This window comes from Gymnoscopelus braueri (assembly GCF_963280865.1).
Source record: "Gymnoscopelus braueri genome assembly, chromosome: 15".
NCBI lineage: Eukaryota > Metazoa > Chordata > Actinopteri > Myctophiformes > Myctophidae > Gymnoscopelus > Gymnoscopelus braueri.
This window is the reverse complement of record NC_137620.1, coordinates 49,307,404-49,319,636: the sequence shown is the minus strand read 5'-3', so window position 1 is coordinate 49,319,636 and position 12,233 is coordinate 49,307,404. Positions and strand designations below refer to the sequence as shown.

Here is a 12,233-nt window from a genome sequence, read left to right as displayed (position 1 = left end):
CCAGGAGAAATGACAATGCAGGAGATTGTTAGGAGACGTGGTCTAAATATATAAACATATAAAATATGTCTGACTATTTGTATTCATTCATATGGCATTCTAACTCAGTAGTAGCCTATTGTACAACAATATCTATGTTTTGTCGTAACTTTTGAAGAATTTGATCAGTTTGTCGCACAGAGTCCATGAGTCAATGCAACCTCTGGGTTCTGGGGGCTTGAGAAAATCAGAGGGAAAATTACGTCGGTGTCCCTTCCTTAAAAAGACATTCCTTGTGACGAAGCAGGAAAAGCCGCAGACGCGCATGCGTGGTGTCGTAGTGCAGTTAGCGCATGCGTGTTAAGACAGTACAGAAGCTAGGCTAACTATTAGCTCAGGCGTCGGTCAGACACACAGCTTTATCACAATGAGGATGTTTGTAGAGAACATGAGTAACACTGACCTGGTACCAGACTGGATTGGTACTGAAGTCACCACCGGGGTGAGTTATGGACCATAAAACACATTTAAACTGGTTTATTCTGGTTCATACTGGTTTAATACGGGTTCTCATGCTGTTATAAAACACAATTCATTCTAGCCTGGCTTTATGCTAGCCGTGGACGGTCCGTCATTGATGAACTTTAACATAGTGTTTGCACTTTCTCCATTTACGGTCCGTACATCTACATAAACGTTCATATTTCACATATAAAGTGTTAATCTCATGACCATGGATGTTATGATTATGTACGGATCCTTAGAAGTACCCGTTTGCTCCGTATTGTTCAATAAAAAGCATTTTAATCCGATCGGTGGCCATGGTCTCCGTATAATATAGGCTTTCAACTACGTGACCCTATCGGTTGGGAGGTGTATTGCACTCCTCTGATACATTATGACTCTATGAGGAAAATGGACACCGATCGGATTAAAAGGCTTTTTGTTGGACAATAAAGAAGATACGGGTATTTCTGAGGAACGTACATAGTTGTAACATCCGTGGTCATGAGGTAAACACTTTACATTTGAAATATGAACGTTTATGTAGATTTACGGGTTGTAAACGGAGAAAGTGCAAACACTATGTTGAAGTTCATCCATGACGTCACGGCTTCGCTGCGTTGCTATAGGCGCTCTGAATGAGACGGCACTTTATTTACTATGAATGAATGACACTATTAATGTGTTTATAATTATGCTTTTATGAACATGAATCATGATAATCATCATTATGTGTGTTAAAGGGTTGTGTGTAATAATGAGTGTGTGTGTGTGTGTGTGTGTGTGTGTGTGTGTGTGTTACATGGACGAGAGATCATGCTGTTGACCACCAAGCTAACATCATTAGCATGGTTCAGGCTAACATTTAGCCTAGCTCTGTGTGTGTGTGTGTGTGTGTGTGGGTGGGGGGGTGTGTGTGTGTGTGTGTGTGTGTAGTTGACTGTACAGTGACAGGTATGTTTTTGACCATCCTCCCTCGACAGTCAATTATTAATGTATACATTTTAACACCAATCTTGATTTATTGAATACTGTATTAGCAGTTTGCAAAAAATGTACAGTTTAATACAAGGTCTGTTAAGAGGATTAATATAAACCCAAGAAAGCACTATGGCTTGTTTCCATTGGGGTCCTTTGTACTCAATTCATAGAAACATTTAATGACATACAAATATACAATACTATGCAAAACATTATATCAACAGTTTGAAAACAAAATCTGTACAGTACAGTGGTCCCAACAGAAGTTACCTAAACACCAGCTTCTCACAGAGGTGTCCCAGTCTGTAGGCTACTCTTTAATAATTATATCCTTAAATATGTAATTCATGCACCTCAAGACTACTGAATTACCTGTCAGTGTTTTATTCATTCTGATTGAATACTTTTGACTATTGACTATTAGTCAAAAAAAGTGAACAGCACAGAAGTACAGAAAAACACTTGGGCTCAACACAACTAGGTCCTGCAAGGCACCATTTGAATCTTTTTGACTGAAAAACAAAGATGCACATTCTGTACCTATTCCTGAAATAACTCTATCCACAAGTTTCCTAGGGCGTCGTGGGCATCACTTCCTGTCAATTTGATCCAATCAAATCCAATCAAATCCTATCCAATCAAATCAACAGGAAGTGATGCCATCATACCCCCCTAGGAAACTTAATGTGGATACTGGACCATTTATCACATTGATGTAGGGTTAATGTAGTGATGTAGGCATACAGTAGATGATAAAGGATGTAGGATAGGTCTACTACTTGGGTTGGTAACTGTTAATAGAAGTCAGATGGTCAAAATTATATTTAAAAATCACACCCTGTGTGAAGTGGGCGGTGTCTTCCTAGCTAACCACAATACTGAATGGAGTCAACCAATATATATGCTTTGATCTGAAAGAGCCACTTAGTGTCAGCATGTGTCTTGCTAGCTAATCACAATACTGAATGGAGTCGATCAATCATGTAAAACACACTCTATGATGGACAAAACCATAACTTAAAAAAAACCATAGTTTGGTTTTTTTTAAGTTATGGTTGCTTATATAGGGCTAATGTGTCATGTGACACTGGCCAATCACAGTCCTGAATAGATTGTGATTGGCCAATCACAGCGCAGGATAATTGTACAAATTTCCAAACCTCACTTTTAGGGCCGGTTTCACTGCCCAAGATATTTGTACATTTTTCCAAATCTCACTTATAGGGGCGGTTTCACCGCCCAAAAAAAGCAGGATTAGAAAGTTAGCTATGCAGCTAACTGTGAAAAAGAGCATGAATCCTGGTGTTACTGATTATAAATATGTAAAAGAAAATGTGGAAACACTTCATTACTAGGTTTATGAATATGAATGTTGATAGCCACAAGCACATCCTAGATGCTATTTGTATCATATGGCATCTAGAGTTGCAATACCAGCCCATACATCCAAACAGAAAAGTCTGATCTGGTTGTACTAAACAACGTTAAACTCATCAACATTGTAGCTGTACGGAAAGCTTGGATTATCCTCTTTGTATCTGTCATGTGTCCAGGTAGCTCAGTCGGTAGAGCTCTCGCCTTCATGGGTTCGATCCCGGGCACCGCCAACTCGGTGTATGAGTAGCATGGCTTGGGTCGAGGTAGGTCGTGCGGTAAGTACTGGGAGCTGAGGAAAGGCGTGGCGCTCGCTCCACCTCAGCAATCCATCTCCCAGGGGTCTAGCGCATTGTAACGGGGACAGACTCCCGCGTGTTACTCGGCTGATACCGACAATAAGCCACCCCCAGACCTACTTACTTTATCTGTACGTTTTTGTTTAATAAAAATCCACCGTAGACATGTTATGAGCTACTTTCTGTCAATACATTCTGTGCAGGTGATAATAAAAGTGTTGGGAGTTTGGAAGCGCTTGTTGTAAATCACCCAACGGTCCTGCGTACCTCCTGTTTATAAATGTCACATGATGCAGGAGGACGTTGTGTTATTGAAAACGAGCGCTTCCAAACTCCGACACTTAAAACAATTATCACCTGGCACCTGCACAGAATGTATTGACATAAAGTATCTCATAACATGTCTCTATGGTTTTATGAAAGAAAAACTTTACAGATACAAAGAGGATAACCAAGCTTTCGTACAGCTGTAATGTTGGTGAGTTTAATGTTGTTTTAATACAATCAGATCAGACTTTTCTGTTTGGATGTATTGACTGTTAAGGGTTGGTATTGCAACTCTAGATGCCAGATATAAAAAATAGCATCTAAGAGTTGCTTGCAGCTACTTCTCACATAGAAGTGGCCCAGACTGTAGGCTACTCTTTAATTAAATAAACTATTATGTTTGTTTGTTTATCTAATTGATGCACCTTATGACTGCTGAATTAGCTGCCAGTGCTTTATTCAGTTTAATTTGTTAATCCATTTGAATCTTCTTGACTGTCAAAACTTGGATAATTTCTATCATTTAGCTCATCTGCATCCTTGAGTTGTGGTCACTTGAGCAGTTTTATCATTTTATATCATATCATTTGACATTGTGGAATGGTAAATGGTGCATTTATATAACGCTTTTACCCAAAGCGCTTTACATAGATTGTGCATTACATTCACCCATTCACACACACATTCATTCACCGATGGAGGAGGAAACCATGCAAGGCACCAAACAGTTAGGGGTTCAGTGTCTTGCTCAAGGACACTTCACTAACTCTGGGGGAGCCCAGGATCAAACTGGAAACCTCACTTCCATCCGGCCGCTCTACCCTTGAGCCACTGCCACCCCACATGGTGGTCTGTATCTTGTCTTAATTCTCTCTCTCTCTCTCTCTCTCTCAGACTACCATCATGGCAGTAGAATATGATGAAGGTGTTGTGATGGGGGCTGATTCCCGTACAACCACTGGGTAAGAGGGCGAGAGTGAGTGTGTGTGTGTGTGTGTGTGTGTGTTTGTGTGCATCATTAAATCACATGCTATATTGTGTATTATAATAACCTGTGTGTCTTTCTGTCCATCCAGGGCTTACATTGCTAACAGAGTGACAGACAAACTGACTCCCATCCACGACCGTATCTTCTGCTGCCGGTCAGTCAACATCTCTGCTCTAAACGCTGCTCCCAGCCTGTTTATTAACCCATTAAGACCTGAAGCCGATCCTACATGTCTCCTAAATCCCAACAGTATTCTGAAAAATGTTTCTATGTCAGTGGTGCTCAATATTTTTCATGTCAAGGACCCCCAGAATTATATGTATTTGGCCGCGGACCCCCATCTCAAAACATGTTGTTCCAGGGGATCCCAGAAGCAAAGATTTGAGTTAAAAATGGCGGCTTTAAAAATATATATTTTCAAAGATTTGCAGAAAAATAGCAGATCTACAAGCTCGTAGCGCGGCACTCGGTGCCGCGCTACGAGCTTGTATATCTGCTATTTTTGAATAGCCAAAGTGTAAAACAATGCTTTTTAGCTCAAATAAAAAAATAACAGATGCGTTCCAGGTCTTAATGGGTTAAAATGTATTGAACATGTCTGGCACAGGGTGCCATCCTCTACGCCAGACTCTGATTGGACAGTGTGTAGAGTGTGCTGTCTGTCTGTAGACCGACTGCTTGGTATCTTGTACCTCGTCTGTAACGTAGCATGTCTGTCACACAATGCAACACTTCACCACCCTCCCACTTATTTACTCTGTTATCCTGTGATGTGGCAATAATATTGACAGTGATAAAATGCTGCTCTGTGATACCCCAGTCATTTATTTATTTATTATTTTATTTATTTTTTGCATAGACAACATTAACCATTTGTTCTCTTCTGTGTGTGTGTGTGTGCGCGTGTTTTTTTTGTTTTAAAGGTCTGGTTCTGCTGCTGACACTCAGGCCATCGCTGAAGTGGTGGCTTACCAGCTGGGCTTTCATAGGTACGTTCATACATACACACACACACTTTTGTGTTACTATACTTGTGAGGACATCAACATTTTAGGACCGATTTGATCAATTACATTTTGACCCTGAAGCCGAAAAGCTTGTAGATCTGCTATTTTTGGTCTGCGTCACCGACTCCTAACTATGTATAAATCAGGAATAACTCTTCACTGCAGACTTGCTCCCAATGTTCCGCCGTAATCTGAAGACTCACCTCTTCAGAGTCCACTTTAGCCTGTATGCAGGCTTATGCAAAGGTTCAAATGTAATGTAGATAGCATGTTATAGAGTCTATGACATGCTATCTAGAGTCTATGACATGCTATCTACATTACATTTACATCTGTCTGTATAGACAGATGCCAGGTCATTTGTTGACTTGGCATCCTTTATGCTGCGTTGAGTGTGTTCACACGGGCAGATTAAAAGATACAAAGATACAAAAATAAACAGCATCTTTGTGGCTCTGTCGCTTTGTATCTGGAAGTTGAACCCTGCTCAACTTCAATTTGTATCTTTGTCGCTAGAGCTACAGCTACAAATGTCCAGTGGTGTAAAAAGTACTCAAATACTTTATTTAAGTAAAAGTATCAATACTGCAATATAGAAATACTCCATGACAAGTAAAAGTCCAGAATTCAAAATTGACTTGAGTAAAAGTACAAAAGTGATGGCATCAAAATGTACTTTAAGTACCAAAAGTAAAAATACTCAAATGTTTGAAAATAGCCGATCTACAAGCTCACAACACGTCGCATCGCGACGCGTTGTGAGCTTGTAGATCGGCTATTTTCAAATGGCCTAGGTATAAAATAGGGCTAAAGTGGTTCATGTATGTTTTATTATATCATAATTTATATCTGAAAAGTAACTAGTAACTAAAGTTTTCAAATAATTGTAGTAAAAGTACAATATTTGCCTCTGAGATGTAGTGGAGTAGAAGTAAAAGTATTGGAAATTGGAAATACTCAAGTAAAGTGCAAATACCTCCAAAACTGTACTTAAGTACAGTACTTAAGTAAATGTACTTAGTTACTTTCCACCACTGCAAATGTGGGATGTATCTTTGTATCTTCATGTGGCTGGTTTCCATTGAAAATGAATGGTAGCATATATATTTGTATCTTCCCGTGTGAACGCACCAATAGTTTGTATAGTTTCAATGTACATATTATACCTTTTTTAACATTTATTTTGGTTTACCTGTGATCCTAGATAACTGAGCCTCAACATTATCTCTCTGCATTTGATGTATTACCTTGTGTTACTGTTTCCCTTGCTTACTGTAAATCGCTCTGGATTAAGAGTATCTGCTAAATGCCTAAATTGTCAAATTGAAATTGTCACCTCTAAACCTATAACTTCTAAAGGTCTAACTAACCCTAATCTCTTAACCCCAACCACAATCTTTTCTAATTCCTAATAAACCCAAATATTGTGTTTTAACAATAAAACAATAGTTTTTTGTGTGAGAACCAGTAAAATAATCCTCACAGTTAGTTGTGTGTACAGTACAGTGACACTCATTCATTAACATGAATTAATGATGTCATCGTCAGCATCGAGCTAGACGAGCCCCCATTGGTGGAGACGGCCGCCAATCTGTTCAAAGCTTCCTGCTACCGCTACCGAGAAGAGCTGAGCGCCGGCATTATAGTGGCTGGATGGGACAAGAGGAAGGGAGGACAGGTAACTACACACCTAACAGACACTAATACACCACAATACACAACCTGTCTGCTGTAACTACACACCTAACAGACACTAATACACCACCTGTCTACTCCAACTACACACCTAACAGACACTAATACACCAAAATACACAACCTGTCTGCTGGAATTATTGTGGCTGGATGGGACAAGAGGAAGGGAGGGACGGGTAACTACATACCTAATAGACACCTAATGCACTTAATGCACCCCATTAGGATGCTATCAATGCATTGAATGGGACATTATCACGTCTTATCAGACCATTGAATGGGCGATGTAGGCGACATACTGACATACCCACCATTTATCAGACAATTCATTGGGTGTAATCAGGACATACTGACATACCGACGGAGACAAATTATATAAGTTAAGTTTCGGGTTGGGTTTGGGACCATGACGGAGGCGCGCAGTCTCAAGCGAACTGGAGCCACGTGAGGGACCACCGAGCAAGCTAAAGCGAGCGAGTTGCCGTTGCGACGTTCGCTTGAGACTACTCGGCGCCGCTGGAGTTATGTACCGATAAGAGTTATGCACAGGGGTGCACCTAACTTTTTAGGTCTGGTACTCAGAAGAGCGCCTGGAGATGTGACTTGGGGCGCACCAAATAAATGGCTGTTTTTTTTTCCTTCTCACACCGTTTGGTGAACCCCCCAATGTTGGTGCCCTGTGCTGCGCTGCTTTTATCCGCCAGATTGGGACGTTCACGGCATATTTTGCATCATTACGGTGCGTTCATCATCGGTGACGAGTGCCTCTAACAGCCGCTGCTGGCTGTGTGCAGCGAGTCGCAGCGTGTCTGTGTCAGGATGCGAGGCAACACTCACACAATCACGTGCAGCATGCGTCCCCTCTCCCCCTGCGCCTAATGGCTGTACATGGGGCCGACGCGTGCTTTAGCGTGGTTGTGTGAGTGTGGCTTCAGGAAGTAAATTCCTAGCCTCGATCTCCAGGCTTTTATTTTTTATTTTTGCTAAAAAAATAAAAGCTTGTAAATTCCTGTCCCAGCTGTTGTTATGCAAAAGCGCCTCGTGTCGCCTGATGTGCCGCGCATTATTTATTTTGGGTGTGCATGCGCAGCAGTTATGTGCACCCCTGGTTATGTATCGATAGGCACAGAATGGTAAATCATGTTGTTGTGACTGCTCTGCCTCCGAGTAGGAATGGTCTGATAAATGACGGGTAGGTCAGTATGTCGCCTACTAAGCCCATTCAACGGTCTGCTAAAATGTGATGATGTCCCATTCAGTGCATTGATAGCATTCTAAGCCGGTGCTTAATAGACAACAGGGATTATAGTAGCTGGATGGGACAAGAGGAAGGGTGGACAGGTAACTACACACCTAATAGACACCTAATACACCAAAATACACAACCTGTCTGCTGGGATTATAGTAAGTAGCAGGATGGGACAAGAGGACAGGTAACTACACACCTAATAGACACCAATAGTAACTCATTCACATGGATTTAAGTTGTCAGACTGATTTCAGTCAAGATTAAAGAGTATTAGAATTGGTCCAACTACTCCCACTTGAACCCCAGCATCCCTATTCCGGGGAGAACATTCACCCCCCAAAAAGTGTTTATCTACAAGCTTGTAGATCTGCTATTTTTGGTGAAGAGATTAGGTGTGTAGATCAGGAAAATAGAGTGCACCAAGCACAGTGCGAATCAGGTCAGTATTTTACTAACAATAGAGTGTTCAGGTGGTTAAACTGTGAATAGTAATAGAATCAGGTCAGTTAACACATCGACCGCCAGAGGTTAATCTCATAATGTACTCACCAGTGCCAAGGTGTTTTTGTTGTTGTTTTGTTTTTTTCATGTCGCCATAGATCTTGTTAAAATCCTTAAGATTGAGCCGTACACGGTCTGTTTACATCCGCGACATCTCAACGTATCTCCCAGTGAAAATCACGTGTCAAACGGGGCATCCATGTTGTAGTTAGAGCGGATTACGTTAAACAGTGAAATGCGAGGAGAAAAAACTACAGGAAGAGAATTGAGTTTCAGTTTCGTCTGTAGAATGGGAGCGGACGTGATCGTCAAAACCGGATCCCAAATAATTCCGTTTCCGGTCATCAAACCGGAAACGGAAGTGGATCCAAAAAAATCCGAAAGTGAACCCGGACATTTGTAGCGCGAAAAGACCGTGGACCGTAGGGCTACGGTCTCGGCGCTTAACAGTTGGATTTAACGGACCGTAGGACTACGTTCTTGGCGGTTAATGTGTTAACAATAGAGGGTTCAGGTGGTTAAACTGTGAATAGTAATAGAATCAGTCAGTTAACAATAGAGTGTTCAGGTGGTTAAACTGTGAATAGTAAGTTGATGTTCAGAAGCATTATTAATTTCATAAAATCAAGGATTAAAGCCTCAATCTGTGATTTCGGTCACAGTGCTAGTCGGTACTAGAGCTCTCGCCTGTGGACCACTCGGTCATGGGTTCGATCCCCGGGCACCGCCAACTCGGCGCATGAGTAGCACGGCTTGGAGTGCGGCAAGTCGTGTTGTTAAGTACTGGGAGCGGATGATAGGTGTGGCGCTCCATCTCTTAGAGGTCTAGCAGTGCATTGTGAACGGGGGATAGACTCTTTGAGTTCTGGCTGATACTGACAATAAGCCTCTCAGACCTACTTTCTTAATATGAATGTAGATAGGAAACACACTTCTTTCACACTGTTCCACTAATCACACATTGGGGACTTGGACTATAGAAAAATGTCAGTGGTGAGAAGATCAGTTTTTTGCTTGTATCCATGCGTTCCATACTGAATTCCTGACGTGTCTCTCTCTCTCTCTCTCCCCCCCCCCAGGTGTATTCAGTGCCCATAGGAGGCATGATGGTCAGACAGCCTGTGTCCATTGGAGGAAGTGGAAGTACCTACATCTACGGCTTCATGGATTCTAACTACAAACCTGGGATGAACAAAGAGCAATGTCTGAAGCTCACTGCCTCTGGTGAGAGAGACACACACACACACACACACACACACACACACACACACACATATATATACACACACACACACACACACACACACACACACACACACACACACACACACACACACACACACACACACACACACACACACACACACACACACACACACACACACACACACACACACACACACACACACACACACACACACACACACACACACACACACACACACAATGTCTGAAGCTCACTGCCTCTGGTGAGACACACACACACACTGTCTGAATCTGTGTGATAGGGGGGGGGGTTTCTGCACTGACACAGTGAATGATAAGTGCATTTTGAACCGTATGGTTCAACATTAAACCCAGAACCGTTGCGTCCCCGATAGATGAATTGAAAAGACAGACAGACATCGGGGACCCCCACGGGTTCTTGAGGGGGTCCAGCAAAAGTAGTTAATATACCATCAAAAGCTCACAGCGCGTTGATTTGAAACTTTTTTTTAACACAAATCTTGTATGTGGGGGGTCCCTGGCACAGAATATTTTCAGATGGGGGTCTGTGGCTAATTACATATTGATTTGGGGGTCCTTGACATGTAAATGTTTTGAGAAACACTGATGTAGAGACCCAAACTATAGATAGACCTTGAAGACAAAGACACAAGACTAAAGATAAGTTGATGATATATTATGATGTTAACTCTGTGTGTGTGTGTGTGTGTGTGTGTGTAGCTCTGGCTCTGGCCATGGAGAGAGACGGCTCCAGCGGTGGGGTGATCCGATTGGCTGCCATCAACGAGAGCGGAGTGGAGAGACAGGTTCTGACCGGAGACCAGCTGCCTAAGTGTTCTACACACTGAGACACACACACCTAACACACACTCTGAAACCCATGCACACACACACACACATACACTGAAACATACACACTTATACGTGTTCCTTTGTATTAAAGTAAAATATAATACATTCAATAAAAGTTAGTTTTTTGGAAATATCCTGGTTTTACTGTCTATTCATTAATCACTTAAAGGACAATTTCGCCCAAACCTTATTCTTACCTTTTATAATGACGTTATGATATCCTAGGACGAGAAATTCCATAACTCCATAACGGATCCGGCAGTTAAAAACACACGCCTCTGGTTCTTGCTTTAAATCGCGTATTTTAATAGCTTTTTTAAATGCTTTATTCTGGAGAGATTTGATGTTTACAGTGAGAGAACACTATGCAACCTGTCGTTCTTGAATGCGCTCGAGCGTAAGCCACGCTTTGACGTCGTCAAAGCGTGGCTTACGGTGAGGGGCCACTCCTCCTCCTAGGACATCATAACGTCACAATAAAGGTACGAATATCGTCGGGCGAAATTCTCCTTTAAACCCTGTGTACCTGGTTACCTTGGAGTCCCACAGGGGTCTATACTAGGGCCGCCTGCTGTCTTCACTCTACACTAAATATGTTTGGCTGAAAAAGCGGATCTACCGCTATTTCAGCCAAATGTTTGCCCCCAGAATAGGGATGCCTAGGGTGTTAAAATATTGGTTCCCAACCCTTTTTTTTGTCTCTTGTAGCCCTTAACCCATTAAGACCGGGAACGCATCCGTGTTATTTTTAGATTTCTTCGCCTATTTTTGAAAAAAGAAAATCGTGAAAATGTGTGCAAATCTATATTTTATCGAATATATATTTTTAAAGCAAACATTTTTAACTCAAATCTTTGCTTCTGGGGGGATTCTACAAATGTCATCTAAATCCTGTTCTCTCAAACGTGTTAAGGACCTCCAAAATGATATGTATTTGGCCGCGGACCCCCCCATCTGTAAATATTGTGTTCCAGGGACCCCCCAGAAGCAAAGATTTGAGTTGAAAATGTTTGCTTTAAAAAAATATGTATATTGGAAAAATTGCTAAATCTTTCAAGAAAAAATAAGAAAAATAAGCGGATCTACAAAAAAATAGCAGATCTACAAGCTCATAGCGCGGCACTCGGTGCCGTGCTATGAGCTTGTAGATCTGCTATTTTTGAATAGCCAAAGTATAAAATAATGGTCTAAGTGGTAACACAGATGTGTTCCCGGTCTTATAAGTTGAGCTGTTTTGCCATGCCTGATGGAACCCCCTCACTCATGTGTTCTGATGATTCTGTTATATTTGTTGTATTATTCTCCCAAACT

General features: G+C 41.7%; 1 protein-coding gene across 1 annotated transcript; it reads left to right on the top strand.

The window, feature by feature from the left end:
* The first annotated feature begins 324 nt into the window (after positions 1–324).
* On the top strand, positions 325–11,053 carry LOC308102287 (proteasome subunit beta type-6-like). The gene is made up of 7 exons (XM_080451929.1): positions 325–481; positions 4,299–4,366; positions 4,481–4,546; positions 5,316–5,381; positions 6,948–7,077; positions 9,923–10,067; positions 10,791–11,053. The coding sequence occupies exons 1-7, from the start codon at positions 407–409 to the stop codon at positions 10,916–10,918; spliced, it is 678 nt and encodes a 225-aa protein (XP_080308055.1). The 5' UTR covers positions 325–406; the 3' UTR covers positions 10,919–11,053.
* Positions 11,054–12,233: the final 1,180 nt, after the last annotated feature.